Source organism: Mustela erminea, chromosome 14, assembly GCF_009829155.1.
Source record: "Mustela erminea isolate mMusErm1 chromosome 14, mMusErm1.Pri, whole genome shotgun sequence".
NCBI classification, from domain to species: Eukaryota; Metazoa; Chordata; class Mammalia; order Carnivora; family Mustelidae; genus Mustela; species Mustela erminea.
In genome coordinates, this window is record NC_045627.1 from 84197565 (window position 1) to 84218922 (window position 21358).

General features: G+C 52.6%; 1 protein-coding gene across 1 annotated transcript in view; it reads right to left on the bottom strand.

The window, feature by feature from the left end:
• Positions 1–8855: 8855 nt before the first annotated feature.
• CPXM2 (carboxypeptidase X, M14 family member 2) overlaps positions 8856–21358 on the bottom strand; it is a 125253-nt gene continuing 112750 nt past the window's right edge. The window contains exons 12-14 of the mRNA XM_032312218.1: positions 18080–18219; positions 16063–16162; positions 8856–10359 (exon numbers count right to left, since the gene is read on the bottom strand). Of these exons, the coding sequence (XP_032168109.1) occupies positions 10106–10359; positions 16063–16162; positions 18080–18219 (494 nt within the window). The 3' untranslated portion in view covers positions 8856–10105. The remainder of the gene's footprint in view (positions 10360–16062; positions 16163–18079; positions 18220–21358) is intronic.

Consider the following 21358-nt stretch of genomic DNA (forward strand, 5'->3'; position numbering starts at 1 on the left):
ACCTGAGTCAAAAGTTATGGCTTACAAAACAGGACACATTTCTTTCCTGGGGTTTTAAGAGAACACAGACAATTTGATCCCCAATAAAGCAAGTGAATACTCAAGCAAACGCCCTTGGCAGCTCATGACTTTCTGTTAACCAAAACAAGTATCTCGAGGGGGCCCTGGATGGCTCAGTCAGGTAAGCGTCTGCCTTCGGCTCAGGTCATGATCCCGGGGTCCTGGGACCGAGCCCCGCGTCGGGCTCCCTGCTCAGTGGGGAGCCCGTTTCTCCCTATCCCTCTGCAGCAACCCCTGCTTGTATGTGCTTTCTCTCTCTGCCAAATAAATAAATAAAATCTTGAAGAAAAGAAATATCTTGAAAAGTTCTTTATTTATTGATCAGCTAGAAGGTGTGAAGCAAAGTTTTGAAACATTGCACTTATATTCTCTGTGCGTGCCAAATGACCCGAGGCCCACGACTAAGGATTCCCCGTGCTGCAAGTTCCCACTCAAATGTGTGAATGCCGTGGCATTCTCCACCGAGGTCAGCATGCCGAAGCATCACATTCTCACGTTATAATCCGTAACAGTCATGCTGCATTAGGAGGTGGTGCCCAGCGACAGCTTGAGGAACATTAGAAATAGCAGGCAACTCAGTGGGGATATTCATAAAAGACCTCCCTGCACAACGGAACATCTGAACACAAGCCGAAAATACCCCAGCAACACGGTTCTTCTTTTTAGTCACAGTTTAGCATTTTGGCTTTTGGTTTCTAAAGTTCTGAGACAGACTAAATTAGAAAAATATATGCAAAAATGTTCCTGAGTTCCGCATTGCTTCTGGGTTGGAGATGCTAACTTTTGCATCAGAGGGACCTGAATTTGAGCCTTGCAGCAGTTAGGATGGAGACCTGCTGCATCTGGCTGAAATTAGGTTGGAAACATCTAGAGGGAGATAGCTGGGGACTGATAGGGTGGCACTTGGGTACCTCCAGCTCTGGGCTCTGCTATCCTCAGTTCTAGGTCTCTTATCTTCAAAGTCAGCATCAGAGATGGCTGCTGGGGTGCCAGCCTTCATGCCTCTCTTCCAGCCTGACAGAAGGAGAAAGGAGCAAAAAAGGCATGACTTCCTTCTCACTTCTTAGACTTTTCACACCTCATTATCCAGAACTTTTTCTAGCATGGTGCCACCCCTTCCCACAAGGACAGTTTAGAAATGAAGGCTTTCTCTTGTCCATATAAATTAACCCCTGCATATACCCAGGGTTCAGCTACTAGACATGAGGCACATATTAGGTACACCTTGAGGGTGGGCTCTCCAGTTGTCACTTCTGAGAAGAGAATTTGTATAGAAGGGAGGTTTATATGAGTCCAGGAAATCCTGGCAGGGGCATGGAGACCTTGGATCAGGAAAAGAATCTAAGGTAGGCTGTGAGGTCAAGCTGCTTCCCACCAAGGGAAACGTTGACCAGTCCCACTGAGAGCTCTGGGACAGTGTAGGGTCCACTCAGGAAAGTCCTGATCAGAATCAAAGGAACCGGAGTATTTACATGCTCACCCCCCTCATCAGTGAGGAGGGGATGTTCCAAGGGAGGTGTGTTCCCAGACGCTCTGGCTCCACAAGGACAAGCAAAGAGAACCCCAAAATCTGAGGGCAGCCCCACACCTAGAAAGGCCACTGCTGCCAGTTGAAAGTAGGAACTCACCTATAAGCAGTCTTTTGTTCTCTATTTGGCTATTTTCGGGTCATATCCACTAAGAATCGTGTGCCTACTAGGAAAGAAAACCAAAATATCTTTGATATTTGGATCTGTGGGTTTTTATAAATGATGGTTAAAACAGCAGAGTTGAAGCTGTAGGTCCTCCTCTAGGAACATCGGTGTCTGTGTGTCTGTAGTGCAGAAAGAACTCTACAGTCCTTGCATATATGATGTTTTCCTATCTCCAGACGGTATTCATAAATTAAATCGCAAAGTCTCTTAAAGGAGTGAGGATCTGGTTGGCTTACAGAGATAAACACGTACACAGATTATTCCCTATAATTGTTAGAAAACAAGAACATTAAATGTCTAATACTTCTACTATGTTACTCTAACTTGAAAGCATTTGAGGAACCCATGTAACTAAGGGAAGTCTTTGGCAAATGAGACTGGTTTAATCATTTTGATTTACTAAAAATGCAATGTCTTTTCTTAGTCATTTATTTATTTTTAACTTATTCATTTAAATTCAATTAGTTAATGTACAGCGAATCACTAGTTCCAGATACAGAGGTCAGGGGTTCACCAGCTGCATCGAACACCCAGCGCTCATGCCATCACGTGCCCACCTTCATGCCCATCCCCCAGCCGCCCTATCCCCTCCCCCCACAGCAACCCTTGTTTGTTTCCTGTAGTTAAGAGTCTCTTACGGTTGGCCTCCCTCTCTGATTTCGCTTTCTTTTATTTTCCCCCTTTCTTCCCCTGTGATCCTCTGTTTTGTTTCTTAAATTCCACATATGAGTGAAAGCCTATGACAATTGTCTTCCTCTGACTGAGTTATTTTACTCAGCACAATACCCTCCAGTTCCATCCACATTGTTACAAATGGTAAGATTTCATCCTTTTTGATGAGGGAGTAATATTCCATTGTAGACATATGCCACATCTTCTTTATCCATTCACCTGTCGATGGACATCTGGGCTCTATCCACAGTTTGGCTATTGTGGACTTTGCTGCTATAGACATTTGGGTGTAGGTGTCCCTTTGGCTCACTACATTTTTATCCTTTGGGTAAATACCTAGTAATGCAATTGCTGCGTTATAAAGTGGCTCTATTTTTAACTTTTTGAGGAACGTCCATTCTGGTTTCCAGAATATTTAAGTAGGGCCCATGCATAGCGTGGAGCCCAATCCGGGGCTTGAACTCACGACCCTGAGATTTGTGTTTCACTAAATTGAATCATTCAGAAAAACTCCATTTAAACAGTAATTATGTTTTGTAGGGTGTCAGCTTGAAGATAATTTCCAAGATCTAAGCATTTCCAAGATACAGCATTAATCAGTGGATAATCTTTCAATGCCGGGATCATTTCTAAGCCAGGGTGAAGAGCGAAACATTGGTTACTAAGCATAATTACAAATTTATAGACCTTTGCTTCATATTTTTAAGTACATTGAGGCATATTGATGAACATGGACATTTTTGCTACTTTCAGAGATTCTTTAAGGGAGAGATGTGGCTAGAATAGAATGTTCTGGGGATTCGTGAGTTCTGCCTGTTTGCTAAGATACAGTGTGTGGTAGCAAGTCTCAGACAACTGTCCTCCAGTTTGCTCTATGAAAAGGAAGTTCCTTTGGCACCAGTGATGGAGAAAAGCAATTGTATACACACTTCTATTTTTCAGGGAAAACAGTTTTGTCCTGAAGCAAGATTTCTCAGAGGTTTTTGTTTTTGTTTTTGTTTTTTGTCTCCAGATACCTTTACCTCATAATTATGAAAAATCCCAAAGAGCGCTTGACTTAATGGTTAGAACCATGAATGTTTTCTGTATGGGAAACAGAAATGGAGACTTTTTCAAACGCTTGTTTACAGATACAATTGAAGAGAACAGAGAATGCGTTGCATGTTAGTAACATCTTAGCATTAATAAGCCAGTCCTGCCTTGAAGAGCCCTGATGGCTGTCCTCAAGTAATGTGTCCGTGAATTCCAGAACACGAAGGCACTACGGAAAGACAAACTTGGAATTTTTATCTGGTTTGGTTTTTAATACCAGAATTCAGAAATGCTGACGGAGTACCCTAACTCTGTGGGCCTTGTACAGGCTCAATAGGAACCCGTCCTCCTTGTTATTAGGATATAACTGGAAAAGTTGGTTATGCAATGAAGGTCTTTCCTAGAATGTCATATTTGAGAATGATGTTTATTGATTCGGTACGGCCATGCTTTCTGAAAAAAAGGAGATACAATCCTTTAATGAGATACAATCCACAGCGGACAGTTTACTCATTCAAAGTGTACAACTCAGTAGTTGTTCAGAGTTGTGCGCCAATCAGTTTTAGAACATCTTATCACCCCAAAAAGAAACCCATACCCTTTAGCCACTACACCATGACAGTCTCCTGATCCCCCCAGCCCTGGGCAACCACGGTCTGTCTCTTTGGATCTGCTTCCTCAGGACAGGTTGCATAAACGGAATCACACAAGGTGTGGTCTTTTGATACCAGCTTTTTTCACTTGGCGCCATGTTTTCCAAGCTCATCCATGTTGTAACGTCCTCAGTTCTTTTTCAGGCTGAGTAATATTCCACTGTGTGGCTCTGTTATGTCTCACTGACATGTTGGTAAGGGGATGGACATCTGGATTATCTTGACCTTTTGGCTACTGTGAGGGGTGCTGCTGTGGACAGTCCCGGACCAGTTCTCTGTGGACCTAAGTTTTCACTTCTCTTGGCTGGGGACCTCGAGTAGAATGGCCGGATGGTGGGGTAACGGCATGTTGAACATTCTGAGAAACTGCTAGACTCTTTTTGGAAGTGGCTGTACTTTTCTCTAAAGATTTCCCATTTTTATTTCTAGATCTTTTCCATGCCGAAGTTTCCAAGCACTGGACATATGTTAGTTAGTGTTGATTGAATCTCCACAACAACCCAGTGAGGCAGGGATTACTAAACCCACCTTAGAGACGAGGCTACTTGTTCAATGAATGTCACTCAGATGGTAAGAGGCAGCCCTGGGACAGACTTAAGTCCACTCGATCCCAAAGCCCTGTCCGTCCCTTCTGGCTCCCACTGACCCCCCAGGATGTGAGTGATTGGTGTGCCCTCCCCTCCTCCCCAGGCCTAGGGATGCCATGGAAACTTCTCCTCCTTCCTCTTCTTGCCCCGGCAAATCCCCCAGACCCTGTGCTGTGTGTTTTATATGAAGCAGCAGAGACGCAGAGCCGGATCCTGGCATCTTAGAGGCTCTGGACTTGCCAGAGCTGGAAGGGGCTGACGTCCAGAGGACAGCCGCCTTTGCAGTGACCCCTCCCCCCGGCCCATCTAGGGAGCCCGACACAAGAGTGTAAGTGCGCTGCACAGCTGAGAGGTCTCTCCTGCAGCTCGGGGCTCACCCATCTCCTCGGTTCCCGCTGCAGGTCTCGAGGGCAGGTCAAGGAGTCGATGCACATGGCAGCTTCCATCAGAGCAATTAACTCAAAAGCAATGCCCTAGGCTTTAGTTTCTCCATTTGAAAAATAAACAGACTTACCTCTAAAGCAGCTGGGAGCATGAAGTGTCGTAGTGCTCGTGCTGGGAGCACGGCACCCGGCTCTGCTCTCTTTGATCGCACCTCTGCATCGGCGCCGGCAGCTTGCCAGCTGCGGGTCTAAACGCCCACGGCGGGACCCTCGCCGCAGACGTGTGTGCAGCGCGGCTGTTAGACCCATTCTGCAGAGAAGAAGACCGAGGCTCGGAGGTGAGAAGGCCACACAGGGAGTCAGACGCAGGTCTGGGACTATGACTCAACCTTCCTGACTCCAAAGACGAGGCTCTTGCCCACATGGCTGTGTACCAGCCAGGAACTGAGTCAGGCGGGGCTGACCGCTGGCTGCGGACGGACGGACAGACGGACAGACAGCTCAGCTCAGCTCACCCTCACCCTCGGCCGGGCTCCAGAGACAGCCTGAGGTCACCCAAGAGGCCGTCCTGCAGGGTTGACCAACAGGTGAGGTGAGGACAGAGTCCATTAACGGCGGCATTCAAGAGCGTGGGTGGAGGCCTGTCCCCTTCCTCTGTGGGGTTTGCTCTCCTGAGAGATAACTGGAAACACAGCGCGGTGCTGGTCTCCTGCTGCTCAGAACGCTGGCCAGGCTGCCAGGACACGGAAGCTGCACCCTGATGAGCCTCTCCAACCCAAAACTGAACTCGGGTAGGAGTCAGGACATCGCCTAGCTATTAGGTCATCTGAAGAGGGCAGGGCACTGTGAGGTTAAAAAAAAAAAGGCCTTCAGAAGGAGTGTGTGGGTGCGCTCAGAACCTCAGCACACAGGTCCTGAGCTCCTTGCTAACCGTCTCGGGGTAAGATGATTAAGCAAGGGCTCCGAGCTTTTGTCCTCTGATTTCTCAAATGCACCTGTGGCTCCCGAGGCTTCCATCACTGCTGGGAGCTTGATCTGCTCCTAAGAAAGTCAGCCAAGAGGCACAGCCTTGGGGCTCGCTGCTCCAGAAACAAACTCGAGTTTTCTCCTGGGACACAGGAGAACACTGCTCTGAGTCCCACCTCTGCCACAAACTGAGACACGGCGCTGGACACTTGGGGCCTCCCCCCGGGCCTCAGTTTTCCTCCGTCTAATCCCAGGAGGACCAGAACTAGTCTGGGGATGGAAACACACAGGGCTGTCAGCCCTTCCCACGCCCAGAGACGTTGCCCCATTTGATCCCACTGAGCCAGGACTCTGCCTCAGAATCCTTCTTAACACAGGGCTCCAAGCCGATGATAAGTCAGAGTTTTTCTTGCCTTACAAGAGGAAACCTGGTTGCCGCTCTTGGACACATTCATCTCGAGGCATCCCTCAGGTCTAAAGGCCTGTCATTCTCATCTGAGGTTTGTCCCCTCGTCCCTTTTGTCTAGATTTCCCTGGACTCCTTGTGCCTTGGCTGGGAAGTTGGGGCTGTGTTTACTCGACAGGAGGAAGAGCTCCCAGGGCCTTGGGAGCAGTTGTGCTGGTACTCAGAGCTCAGCTGTAGAATCGGGCTCAGGGGACTCTGTCTCTGCAGCTTTTGGGGCTGTCTTGCAGAGGGTGGCTTTGCAGATGGTGGCTACTCCAAGCACTGGTAGAAAGGTGCCAACACAGAGAGGCGTGGAAAAGTGAGCTCCTCTAGGCAGGGGGGTGACCGCTAGGGGCAAGCCAGAACCTACGCACTTGAGACACTTCTGGCCCGGCCACCCGGAACCCCATGTCAATACAGCGTCCTGCTACTGCCTGGCTGGTTTATCCGTGAAAAGCATGGTATCATTTTCAAGTGGTTCCCAAGGTCTTTGCGACACAAAGACTGAAGAAATCTTGAGCTTTCCTGTTACAGTCACAGCAAGTGAGCTGTGATGGCTGGAGAAGACTCGGGGCAGCTACTTAAGTGCCCTTCAACACAGAACACAGCCAGCGTCAGAGCTCTGCTGCTGTGACCTCCTCGGCCTTGAGTAGGAGGACAGGGAAACAGACGGAGGAGTCTCTGCCAGGAACAGAGGTTTTGTGTTGATTTTATGCTGTTGAAAAACATCCAGAGAGCAAAGCCCCCACGTTTTTTAGACATGCTGTTCTGCCCAGCTGAACACCAGACTTTACTGGCAAGGTGAAGACACGAAACTCAAGTGGCAAGTTTTCAATTTCCGAAGTCACATTGTCTGAGCTTATAAGGGAATCCTAAAAGCAAAGCACTACATGGCACAAGGTCAGTTCAATTCCATACGTGTTTGTGGAGCACCTGCAGGGAGGGTGGAGCCAAGCCAGACCTGGGGGAGCAGGTACCCGGAGCATCTTTCTTGCCCACTGGGAGCTTTGGGTCCAAAGGCGGAGAGGACCAGAAGCAAGAAAAGTTTTGGTGGAAAGGCATGGGGAGCTGTCCCTCTGAGGCTCTGAGGGCTCTGCAGACCTATTCTAACATGTCCAGGTCAGGAGAGAGGGGAAGGCTTCCTGTAGGAGGAGGCATTTCAGAAGGGTCTCGGGAGAGTCGCGGAAGGGTTTTCATTCTGGGGAGAGACAGGCAGAGGCCCACGCCAAGGAGTAATTCTGGCGGAAAGCAGGTAGAAGTCACATAGCAGAGAAGCTCCAGGAGCAAAGGCGGGGAAGGTGTTCGGGGCTTGTGGGCCTGGCGAGGAAGAGCTGCTGTACCACGGAGCTGCTGGTGTGCCCACTGGAAGGGCTGGGTAGGGAAACTGCTCCGACAGAGCAGAGCGTGAGGAAACCGGGGCCGTCCTCCACCAGAAATCAGGGGACAGCACAGCCAGCCTGGCCTCTGGGGCCCATCAAGACCATGGCTTTACTTCGTGGGAACAGACGGGAGAGTAGAGAGGCTGCCAGGTCCAAAGCCACGCACTGGGAGCGGCACAAGCCCAGAGCCCACAGCCCCAGGCTGCAAGCCCAGGACGCCCGTCGGTGAGCCGGGGCCCACGGCAGGCCTGCCGACAGCAGAGCCCAGCACGGACACACAGACTGCGTACCGTCGTCCGAAGGGGCCAGCGCTACTCACCAGCAGTAAGGTTGAGTCACCCTGGCACCAAGGGTGAGGCCCTGACCACTCGGTCACTGAGTGACCGAGGCGCTTGGAACAGCTACAGCGTTTCTGAACAGTGGTGCGGGGTCATCACCGCGAGGGTGCTATGGACAACCCCACCTACCCGCTCTGACTACACCAGGTTCTTCCCACCATGTGGGCTGCGTGGAGAGCTGTGCTGGCTGACATGGCTCTTACAATCAAATTAATGGAAACTGTGTAACACCAGAGACACTGGCCCCCAGGTGCACGAGGCATGTTTCCAGCATTTGCTAGCCACGTGCAGCAGCGACGTTGGCACTAGATGGCACGGAATGGAACATTTCCATCATCGTGGAAAGTTCTATTGCATGGTGCCGATTTGGAGCAGGGGTCAGCGAGCTGTGTCCCAGTGGGGCCTTCAACTCCAACTACCACGTGTTTTTGTAAATAAAGTTTTATTGAAACACAGCCACACTTGCTCAAAGCCTGCAATCTTTACCATCTGATCCTTTATAAGGCAAGTTTGCCATCTCTGGTGTAGATAGCCAGAAAGCTGCATGAGAATCTTTTCTGGAAAGATGCTGGCTGGCATCCCCAGCAGTCACTGGGGGACCCCCAGCGGCAGGATGATTTTACCTGGGCACACGGCTCTCCCGGGGAGGAGGCAGGGGACACACAGCTGTCAGCAGAAGCGCCAAGCTGGGTGGGGGCACAGGACACCCCTCCCCAGGCCGGACCTGCCTCTGGAGGGACTGAACTCAGGAAGAGGCAGTAGGGCACGACATTTGGGTGACTGCGAGCCTGCCCAGGAAAATCACACGCTGGAGCGATCTCACCATGAAATTGCTTTATTTTTCTCACTCTCCCCAGGTCACTGAGGCAACAACTTTAATAAAAAGAAGTCGAACAGTTTTCTGGTATCACCCCTCCCAAACCAGTATATTCCACAGATAATTCTAAGAACTTTTCATCACATTCAGTCTAAGTGGAAGGTCTGGCAACCCACACATCAAAAATAACTCCCTTGGTGATGTTAGGCCAACTTAGGAGCACTCGCTTCTATGAAAGGAGGGACAGCCTGAGCAGAGAGAGGGTTGCAAGTCAGACCCTTCTGGCCCTTCTCAAGTTCCTGCAGGTCAAAAAGGAGAGCCAGGCTGAGTGATCGACTTCCTTTGGAAGGGCGACTCTTCCTGCTTTTCCCAGTCCAGGCAGTTCTCAGGGCTCCTGGACCGGCAGGGAGTCTGGGGGTTCTCTGTGGGCCCTGCGCTCCTGCTGCCCTCCAATCCCTGGTAAACTCGCTCAGCATTTTTCTCCTTGTATGAACACAGCCCTTCATGAAAAGAGGAACTACACTGATTCAAGAGGCTGACTGACGCTCACTTGGTTGACAGAGCGTGCGATAAATCTGTAGCAGCTGGGAAATGTCCCTGGGGCCAGAGAGGGTGGATTCTCTCAGAAGACCCCTGAGCATCTCAAACGGTAACTTCTGGGACCACAGGACCCCAGGAGTGCTACAATTAGAGTCTCGCAAAATGCAAATGTACCAGGAACTCTTGCTGTCAGGCAAGCAAATGGCAGGGGAGCACTGGCTTCCCTTCCTGTGCAACCAGGAGGCCCTGAACTGGCAAACCCCCTCCCTGTCTCCAATTCCCAGGTTGAGTTGCTGAATTCTCACTCCTGCCAGCCTTTCTCTGCTGATCTGTCAGAGGTCTCTTGATAAACGGAACAAAGACAACAGAACTATTCCAAGCTTTCGGCCCTCCCCCTTGGGACCAGCCTTGCAACACACACATTCTCCCAGGCCTTCTTGAATTACAGAGAGAACAATAGGGAGCGAGTCCTCTACAGAGCTACAACTCGGGGTGGTTTAATTTGCAGGGGTCCGGGACCGGTCTCAAGTGTTGGGAGGTCACCCGCGCTGCCGTCTCTTCCGCCCCCTCAGCTTCAGCCGCCTGGCTGGCAGGCTGATGGGCTGCTTCCCGAACTTTTCCATGATCTCCCTGATCCTGGCCAGGTTGGTTTTGCTGAGGGTGAAGTCGCACTGCGTGGCACCCATGTCATAGCCGACCATGCAGTTCTTGGTGGACGAGGCGAACCCTTCCGCCTTGGCAGTGACCACGTACTCGCCGGGGTTCAGGAGGCGCCAGTAATCCCCATCGCTGGCTGCGAAGAGAAAGGAAGGGAATTCAGAGCGACTCCCTTCTAAGGCAGGTACCACCAGCCCTGCTGTTCCAGAACCAGCCTCCCAGCCAGAGAGAGACTCAGAGACTGGCCTCGTGGAATTTGAGCCTCTGCAGAAGCAAAAATTTTTTTTTCAAATTCTTATGGCATTTTGAATGTTTTCTTCCTTGGAAGCCACCTTAATGGTTTTACCAGGAGAGGGCTGGGGTGTAGGCTCCCCGCCGTGTTCATATACATGAGTGGAGATGGAGGAATGATCACCGAGCTGCTTCCCCCGTGACAATACACGCCATTCATTATCAACCTGAGCCTCCAAATGCTGTGCCCTCTCCACAAAATGCCACCTTGAAAAGCCATCAGCGCCTGGCTTCCTGGCCTCCCTCGGCCTGGTGATAAATACGAATAGTAGTTCTTTTAAGAGGTGGGTCTCTTACTTCTGAAAAGAGAAATAAAAGACTCCGGGGACCAGGGCCAAATGATCTGGGAGGAGGCCTGGAATCTGCATCCGCCGGTCCCGGGGTTGGGGGCAGGGTGGGCAAGAGAAACGCGAAGTTGCAGGAGCAGGGACACACCGGCCAGTGCTGCTGGGCAGGCCTCCCACCTCCCCGGCGACACGCTGCTCAGTCACCCAACAAACCCACCAGGGGCCCTGGGCCACCCTTAGCGCTGGGCCCCGTCTCTGTGGCAGAGGCTTCCAGGCCAGGACGCTCCTCCCAGGAGCCTACAACCTGCTGAGGACACTTGGGCCTCTGACCTGAAAAGAGGCTTTGAGGCAAAGACGGGGTCACTGGCGATGCCCACCCCACCCCACCCGACCCGCCACCGTGGAGGACGTGGCGACCAGAAGGTCAAGGCGCGGGCGCTGTTCCGCTGAATCTCCAGCGAGCGTCTGAGGCGGGTTGTATGACAAGTCCCCTTTCCATGTGAGAGGACAGCACGAGGTCACACGGCCAGTCCCCAGCTGGCCCCCAGCGCCAGGCTCACCCAGTGCTCTCTCTCTCTCTCTCTCCTCTCTCGCATCCACCTGGGTGTCCTGCCTGGTCTGAGGCTTTGGTGCCCAAAGAGAAAGGGCAAAGGGGTAAGGAGGCCCCGGGCCCGGCTCCTTTGTCGACCACAAGGCTGAGATCTCCTAAGGGACGGGAGCAGCGCTGCGTGCGGGTGTGACTGTCTCCCCCGAACACACGGAGGATGAAGCATCAGGTCCAAGTTCCATCTTTATTCATCTGCCCTGCCCGCTCACAAGCGCGTGTGGGGAAGGAACCCCACGGGCAGCCCGATGGCCGCTCACTGGTGAACACGCCTCAGTGTGGGGCTCGGGGTCCACATGGCCCCGACAGCCGCTCCCCAGACCTCAGCGCTGTGCCCTGCATCTTCCTTCGGTAAAAACGCGAGCTTCTCAATGAAATAAAGTGCTGCCTCATGCTTTCCAGAAGGCAGGAGCCCGCTGAGTCTTGTCTCGAAGTCAGCCAGCCTGAGCCTCATAATGCAATTCAGCTTTCGAAGACGGAAATTTCCCTGGCCGACCCCCGGTTCCTGTACATCATCCAAACTCTCTCCTCCACGGCGTGCACCATAGTCTGCAGTTACCTTTTAAGTTTCCCCTTGTAACTGTTCGCAGATTCCCCCGCTACAGTAGAGGCCGCATCCGTCTCCTCCACCACAGCATCTCCAGGCCGGCGCACGGGACGGGCTCCATAGATTCGTTCAAAGAATGAGTAAAACTATCAGGAGTGTGTTTAGGGTCGCAGAATCTGAACGAGGGGCGTCAGCTCTGTAATCTGCAAGTTTCCACTTCTGAAACACAGACTCTCTCCTCTGCCCGCACGGCACCCTTTCCCCCAGATATTCTTGGTTAGGCTTTCCCCGCAATTCTCCCCAAGGCTCTTATAATCTCGGCTTCTTCCCCCAATGACCAGTAAAGTCTAGAATCATCCACTTCATGGAATTCAGGGGTCAGCATAGTAGGTTGCTAGCCCACGGGGTGACCAGATCTGTATTCAAGGGTGAATGTTCTAGGAGCTGTGGGGGGGGGATGGGGACGCGGCTGGTGTCGTGCAGCATGGTGGACGGAGGGACGACCCAGATACTGTCACATGTCCATTTGGTAGGAGGGCAGGTTTGTGTCCGCCACACAGAGGACAGTCCGGGGGCATTCTGAGCCAGGCGTTTGGCCAACATACTTGCATGCGTTTAGAAACACTCTGACTAGCTTCTCTCTCCTGGGACTTCAATCCCCCTGTGGATTTTCTGCAAAATCCCTCCAGAAAGAAAACTTGTCAGATCACAGACACCTCGGAGAGAGATCAAGGAAAATTCAGAGCAAATGTTGAGCACTAAGACGCTGAAATAAATATGATAAGGAGCCACATGCAAAGTGCGGAGCTCATCTATCATGAGAATACACTGGGAAATTATTTCAGGAAGGAAATAAAGGGAGAGGGGGAGGCGGCTCTCCTCGGCTCATCCAAACCACCTCTGTGATCACAAGAGCCTTGAGGTTCCAAGCTCACTGGGCACAGCACTGTCTTCTGGCCTGTGGGGCTCAGCGGACTCTCTCTCCCACCCCGTTTAAAACCCTCCTGTTTTCTCACATGCATACAAAGTGCTAATCATCCCAAGAATGTTCTAGGAATTTTTGTGAATTCTTCTTTTACAGGAGCTCATTAGCAATGTTTAAAATGTAAGTCCGATGCGGGCCCAGATACAGCAGCCCCTTCTATCGTAATGATGGTCGGCACCCCGCGGCGATCCCACGCATCTCAAGTTCAGAACCTGTCAGTGAACGGAAGAACGAATGAATGAGTCCGGGAATGAACGCACGGCCCGGCGTACACCGGTGAAGGGCGGCCTGTACCGAACGCCACGCTGCATGGTGGGAAAGCTCACAGGCAGCGGCTACCAGGTCCTCAAGGACAAAGAGTAGACAGATGAGGACAGCGAGGAGTATCACAGCATTACACAGCGGCCTACTGCTCTGCGGCGTGTCGGCTACAATCCACCCATGGGAGCAATCCTTGTCCTTCTGTAGCAGGCATGCCAGCAGGCTCTCAGGTTAGCCTGGCACTGAAGGACAGCAGGGCAAGTCTGAAGCCCAGCCTAGCCCCTTCTTCGGTCCCAGAGGCTCCGTTTCCTCAAAGGTCAAATGAGATCGCTTGTCAGAAGGACCAGGTCTATTAGTGCATGTGAACAGTCTGGAGAAGAGACTCCTGTCCCCTTGGGAGGGACAGCATGGGGACAAGGCCTGGGGCACGGCATTCACAGTCCCTAGCCACTGGCTCAGATCCCGGCTCAGCCCCTCTGTGTATTCCCAGAAACATCATGTCATGTGCATTCATTCATTCGAACTCATTCATTCATTCAACAAATATTTATTAAGCACCCACGGAATGCCAGGCAGTGTGCTTATACTTCATTGGGCACAAAAGGGTCCAGGACCCCTGGTCTGGGACCCAGTGGGGGAGCAGCAGAAACGCCAGAAGGACGGCAGGTCCCAGCTTCTCCTGCCAGACGTCAGACGTCAGGTGTGGAGGGGATATGGGAGAAGTTGGGGGGCCAAGAGGTGGTGGGGCAGATGTGCGGTGTTAGAAAAGGTGGTCACCGTGGTTGGCTCTGTTGACCTAGTGACATCTGAACAAAGACCTGAAAGCAAGGAAGGGACTAAGGGATTCTCGAAGGAAGGAGGTTCAGGAGGCAGAGCGAAGGCGGTCCTGCTTGAGCGAGGACCCTGACACGTGGCCTCAGGCCTCCAGGAGGGAGCCTGCAGGGGCACCAGGAGAGGCAGCACAGGGGAGTGATTGTTCCTATTTGACCAAAAGTGGGACTCGTGATTTTCAGTTTTCAAATGGGGCCAGTCCTGGGCAAACCGAGAGAGCTGGTCATCCCAAAAGAAGAGCTTCGGGAGGTACCCCGGAGCCCAATCCCACATGGCCTTTGGAGGGTACCACAGTGACCCCGCAGGGGCTGGGGCTGAGACCAGCCAGCAGCCGAGGAGGTGCTGAGTAGGCATCGACTCTGCAACCACGGGCTGCCTGACGGGGTGGGGGCAGGGCCGAACCGAGGCTGAGCTTCTCGGCACCTTGGGGACCCCTCCAGCCGTCACAGGCTGTACCCGTGGCTGTACAGGACTTGGCCTCGTTTCCCTGGGAATGCCCTTGCTTTAAATCTGACAGTCACATATTCTGGGAACTCTGTCTGTCCTGGGCCACTGGCCGCGCCATCCAGGGTCAGCTCTTGAACCAACAGGTCAAGTTCAGGCTGCATTAAACACTTGCCAAGTGGCCTCATATCCTATTTCTCCCAGTTGTTCGAGTGTGTCCGAGGGCTAAACAGGTCTTCCTCGTGGCAGTCACTTCCTTCCCTTCTCTTGCTTCTGAGTCTGTGCTCTGTGCCCAGGGCAGGGGGACCTGGAGTAGCTTGAATCATGGTCCCCGGAAGCCCACATCCTACTACCGAGACTCTATGAATGGGACCTTATTTGGGAAAAGGATCTTTGCAGATATAATTAAGGATCCCCCGATGAGATCATCCTGTATGGCCCGGGTGGACCCTAAACCCAATGACAGGTGTCTTTGTAAGAGGTAGATAGGAGGAGGCCACGGAGATGGAGGCAGAAGTGGAGTGATGTGGCCAAGGAAGTTGCCAAAGCTGAGGAAGGGTCCTTCCCGGGGGCTCTGGAGGGAGCACCGCCCTGCTGACACCAGGGTTTCACACCTCTGGGCTCCATAACGGTGAGAGAATACATTTCTGACTTTTTAAGTCCGTGGTCATTTGTCATGACACCCACTGGAAACCAGCACAGGACCCAATGTCCCGCTCACTTCAGCTGAAACCAAAGCAAAGCCACCTGCCCAATGACGTGGGCAATGACGTGGCGCTCCGCAGAGTCTCCCGGTGGCCAAAAACTTCTGTGCGTGGGTGTACAAGCCCCTGGACACACCATCTCCTCCAGAACGCCTGCAGACAACCTGCTGGGGGCTTCTAGACAATTCTCTTCCCTGTGCACCTGTCACCACATCAGGCTGCACACATCCCTGTCACAGTCAAGGTCACTGTTTCCTCATGTCCCACCATACACAGTGAGCGCTATCATGGTGACAACGGTCCTGGGCACAAGGGAAAACTACAAGGGTCTCCCAGCAGCGGGGAAGCCCTGAGCGGCAGGGGCATGCCGGCGCTGGGAGTCCGACCCCCGAACCCGCTCCCAGCCGCGTCTTAAGCCACCAGAGTCTCCTTTCCCCTCCCTGCACTTCTGGTTTTCACCTGAATAAGGGAGAAGCCAGAAAGTACAGGCTCAAAACCTTGCTTTCCAGGGTCTCCACGGGGAATCCAAGGAAGGAGACAAGAATTCGGCTCTCCATAAGACGTTTCCAGCACTTGACGTGTGATTTTATTTTATTTATTTTATTTTTTTTTAAAGATTTTATTTATTTATTTGACAGAGAGACATCACAAGTAGGCAGAGAGGCAGGCAGAGAGAGAGAGAGGAGGAAGCAGGCTCCCTGCTGAGCAGAGAGTCCGATGCGGGACTCGATCCCAGGACCCTGAGATCATGACCTGAGCTGAAGGCAGCAGCTTAACCCACTGAGCCACCCAGGCGCCCTTGACGTGTGATTTTAACCCAAACAAAATGCTTTGAGAAAACAGACATTCCCTCCTGAGAGACAGGTCGTCTAGGCTTGCAGTTACCTGTTCGGATGTCGTGGTTAATGCCTTCCACGGAGATAACGACATCCGGAATTCCTCTTCCGTGGGAGTCTCTCACCACGCCTTTGATGCCGCGATGGACCTGCTCAGCACACGGGACAAGGAACCGGGTGAGCTCACAACGCACCCGACCCCGTGTGCGCAGTGACGGCTGTAAGCCAAATGCCGCCCCAGGGCCGCCAAGAACCCTCTCAAAGCCTTATCTAGCTCAAAAACTCCCTGGCTGTACCCGGATTTGGTGTGTAAATTTCTGTGTTCCCCTTGGGTCCGTGCACTGGGAAGTCTTCCCCTGGAGTTCAGCTATTCTAGAGGCGTAAAAAATATTAGGATCTGAGATGGTGCATGTCAAGCGCACCCAGTAAAAACAGAATTTAATTTTTTCTAGTGCATTTGACTTTCCTGAACTCCACGGACCAAACATGTCAACCCAACGACTTAAGAATCAGAGAGAAAAGAGTCAAAGGCGTTCTTAAAAATGACAGCTCAGTCCATAGGGCCCTTCCGCTAATTGGTTGCGTCACGAGACCCACATCACTCTGAACCTTGTGCCTCAGTTTCCCTATCTGTAGAACAATGTGACAATCCCGGTGGTACACCATCAATTCCAATGACATTGTACGTATTACTGTGCCCGGGCCCTTTATCCACAGCACGGGACACAGGATTCCTTTAGGATGATCAGAGCCTTCTCTCTTTTCATAGAGAAAATGAAAAAGTGCCTTCCCTCGCAAAATTCCAGGGTGCGGACAGACAGCGCGCTTGCATCTGCCCAAGGGGGAAGAACAGGTTCACACATGCTGTGCCAGCAAGTGTACTGGGGACTGCACAGAGTCTCCGGGGATCCTTGTGGGGCAGACTGGGACACTAGGTGCCAGGGCTGACCTCTGCCAAGATCAGTGGAGTGGGAGGTGTAAGAACCAGGAAGCTGGCAGCTGAGCCATGGCCTGAAATTGTCTTGTGCTTCATCTAAAACAACTCATGGAAGGGGCGGCCTCCGTGCCTGATCCTGTGAGCCTCAGGGTCACGCTTCCTAATGGATGGGAGTCACGGAAGTGGCCCTTTTGTTTATTCCTCTGGTTTCCAGTTTGTTTGTTCCTTAGTGGGGCATGGATATTACTGGATTTATTGTAGCACCGAACTAGACTGGTTTACGGGATGCTACAGGATGGGTGGGTCCTTGCGAGCAGGAGGAAGGGAAGGCGACAGAGGGTTCTGGGGGTCCCAGCAGGGCTTCCTCACCAACTGTAATCAGAAGCCTGGGAGGGGCTCAGGAGACCCACTCCCAGGAGCCTCACACACCCACGGCAGGGCCTCTCAGCCTCACAGCCATGATGGACACCCCAGTATCCTCCAACAATCCCCATGGTGAAGTCCTTGTTTCCGGGATCTTAGAACGTGACTATATCTGGATACCGTGTCTTCAAAGCGGTGATGAAATTAAAATGAGGTCATTCAGGTGGGCTCAGATCCAATCTGAATCCCTTATAAGAGGACTGTGGACCCACAGAGACATCAGGAGCATGTGTGCACAGAGGAAAGACCATCTGAGGACACGGGGAGGAGACAGACATCTGCCAGCCAAGGAGGCTCTTCCAAATGAAACCAACCTGCCAACACCTTGATCTTGGACTTCAGCCTCCAGAACTCACTTTCTTTTGCTTGAGCCCCGCCCCCGCCGGGGGGCCTATGTTTTTATGCAACGCTAGCAGACTAGCACAGGGGCCTGGGCATACTGGCTCAGACACATGTCACTCCCTCCCCACAGGGCGGCATCCGGTCACACTCACCATAACCCAGTGTGAGTGAACAACGAGGCTTTACAGCTCACTCCGGGGGCCGAATCAGGTGTGGACAGATGCTGGCTCTTCCGGCACCGTCTGGGGCTGGCCCAGCACGACGGCCAGATCTGAAGCACTAACTGGACTCAGTCTCAGGCTTTCAGTCCCCTGACCGGCCCCTTCCCTTACGGCCCCCACCCCGACATGTGCTGGTGCCGTACCTGCTCCATGAACACGATTAAGGATTCTCGATTATTCTCCCACTCCTCGGGCAGCTCGCTCTCGTGCGGAAACTTGTCACAGCCCACGTAGATGGACAGCTCGAAGCAGTTTGTGTGAAGGTAGCTGAAATCGTTGAGACCTGCCGAGCCAACCGGACAACGCTGTCACCAAACCGTGCTCCCAGGGCAGGAGGGAGACAGCAAGAACCTTCAAGAACGGGATTCGGACGACCTCACCGGAACAAGGAGGTGTCCAGTACGTGCTGCAGACTGCGAAGGAATGACAGCAAAACGAGGGGAGGCGTCGGGGGGAGAGAGCAGGGATGCAGCCAGAATGGTTTCTGGGGAAGACAGGTGCGTCTGGGAACATCGCTGGCAAAAGGAAGACTGATAAAGTTCTGCTCAGTAAACCCAGTTTAACACACCATTTTTAAAAATAAAGCCACCATGAATGAGCAGTATGGACTGGAAGTGGTGGATGGAGCTTTTCTCTATGGTTACCCATGTGCCACCCATGAGCCAGGACCTGTCCTTAGTGCTCTGCTTCCGCTGACCCCAAATTCAACAGAGACTTAGGCAGCAGAGCCCAGGGTCACAAGGAAGACAGTGGAGGTAGAGAACAGCCCAGAACTGTATCCAGAACCACGCGTCTGGAAAGAGCCAGAGTCAGGGTTTGAACCTCGGTGTGTGTGACACCAAGGCCTTGCTCTTCTCTCCAGGGCTAGGCTGCCTGGGGTCCGCTGGGTGGACGCACTCACCCCCCGCGCCTGGCAGCAGACAGATCTCGAACATCCCGACACTGTTGCAACAGGACATGAAACGTGCAGCCTGGCCTGGAGTTGGGCCCCGCGTTAACCTTCCAGGGCTGCTCTTACAAATGACCACAAACTGGGGGACTTAAAACAGCAGAAAGGTATCCTCCCATAGTTCTAGAGGCTGGGGGTCTGAGATCCAGGTGCTGGCAGGGCTGTGCTCGCCGCAGAGGCTCTAAGGGAGGAAACTTTCTCGCCTCTTCCCGCTTCCGGTATGGGGTCACCCCCAGCGTCCCTTGGTTTGTGGCTGCATTGCTCTTACCTTTGCCTCTGGCTTCATGTGGCTTCTCCTCTGTCCCTTATAAGGATATTTGTCAATGATTTTAGGACCCATCTAGGTAACTCGGGATAACCACATCCCAAGACCCTTAATTTAATTACACCTGCAATGCCTACCACCGTGCCACCCTGAACGTGCCCGATCTTGCCTAATTACACCTGCAAGACCCATTTGTTAAATAATGTCACCTTCACAGGTTGCAGAGATTAGGAAGCAGAGATACTTTTTTTTCAGGGGAGGGCACCATTCAACCTAGTACGGCTCCCAGTATTTGTGAAGCAAAGAAATGAATGGTAGGTGGCATAAAGTTCTTCCAGACATTTCTGGTTTTGAGCAACAGGGTCATCAGATCAGCAAGAACACACGGCAGCTATGCTGTGCGTGACCACAGGAAGCATCCACAGGACGCAGGAGGCCCCTCCACGAGCCGTCCTTGGGTTTTTAGGGTCAGGTCTAAGAAAGCAGAGCGGGAAGTGCTGGGTTTCTGTGTGGTGACTCATCAAAGGAGCAGGTCCTCCTGCACAAGCAGCCTCTGTCCTCACCCTGCATCTACCCCCCTTGCCTACCTTGCCATCATGCTCAACGCGTACTGCCCAGTAGAAACACCTGATTAGGACTCATGGCTTGGGGTATCCAGAGAAATTCCACAACAGCCTGATCGCTACAGTCACGGGCAAAATGGTACAAAACACACAGCCACTCTCTCGGGCGGATTCCAGATTTCAACCACTCCCGTGTCGGCAGACGGACCTTTGACCACATCTGTGATAAGACGGAGGCAGAGAGCGGCGGGATGGGAGAGGGGAACCCTGTCACGCACGTTAAGGGCACATCCTTCAAAGGGGCCTGGTCTAGCTGGAGGAGGTTGGTCAAAACGCCATGTCAACATATCCACTTGAACCCGCATGTGGCATTATGAGAGGGCAGAGGGGGGCCTCAGACGCCATGGCCACTAGTTAGCAAGGGCAGGACGCGCTGAGCGCGCCAGGGGCCTCTGTGCACAGAGGATTTTCATCTCCCAACCTTCTAGGCTTTGCTGGCACGGAAACAAATCAGTGTTACCCGTGCAACTCTGAGGGGGTCTGCCACCCTGCCTTGTGTCTTTGAAGCACTAGAAGTACCGGAGGACTCGGTGACGTGCTGGGAAGCCAGGGTGGAAAAGCTTCACCTGGGCTAATGCTGCTGACTTCCGGCCCAGCAGCAAATGGCATGAGTCGAGAATCCTGGGTCAGGAATGGCTTTGAAAGCGTGATGTATGGGCAAGGACCTGCGGCATGACCCAGACAGACCCCCACACACCCCGGGTCCCAGCGGAACCAGCCAGACGTTCCTGTGCTCTCCTGGCCTAGAATCCCACTGCCGTGGCTTCTGCAAGGAGCACGGAGCTGCACCTTCCTCGAGGCCCGGGTGCCCATCTCCAGCTCAACGTGCACTTTGTTGCGGGGCCAGAGAACGTGGGGTGGCAACCTGGGGACCAAGAGGACCTGGCGTCACTCTGGAGGTGACACACGGTACGAACGTGTGTTTTGAGCTCTCCCGAAGCGGGCTCCCCAGAGCCCCATCTCCGTTAACCGCTGCCTGTCGGTCACGGCTAATGAGCAAGACCCGAACAAGAACAGGGAGCGGAGGGTCGGGGGAGGGGAGGAAATGGAAGTCACATCTCATTAATCCACAGAGAGAGGCGTCCGCGTACTTCCTCACGCCGCCGGGAGATGATGATTAAGAAGGCTCGAGCGGCCGCACGGCCCTGCCACGAAAGCCCCCGCCATAATGGAAAATATAATTGATAGGAAAAAACCAAATGCTGCGCGTGTGACTATGTGGCAGCCAGCTCTGCCACACGTGGCGACAGACCCGGCGCCGGCGACTCCGGCTGGGTCCGTACCCAACGCGGTGGCGGCAGCCGGGAAAGGTAAACAGAACGTTCACGTTAAGGCTGTCGCCGGTTCTCAGGGCTGAGCTGGAGACGCGAGAATGATTTGGGGCCGTTAGAAAATTCTCTTAATCAACAGGGATTTGCCATTTTTTTTTTAAATTTTGAGCAGGGCCAAACTATGATGGTAAATAAACAAAACACCGCTGCGGGGTAGGGAACCCAGAAGAAATCGGCAAGCTTTCTGTACATGTTAAAACATGGTCACGGGAACAAAGATATTTGCTTTTCAGTTTTCTTTTCCCAAGCACGGA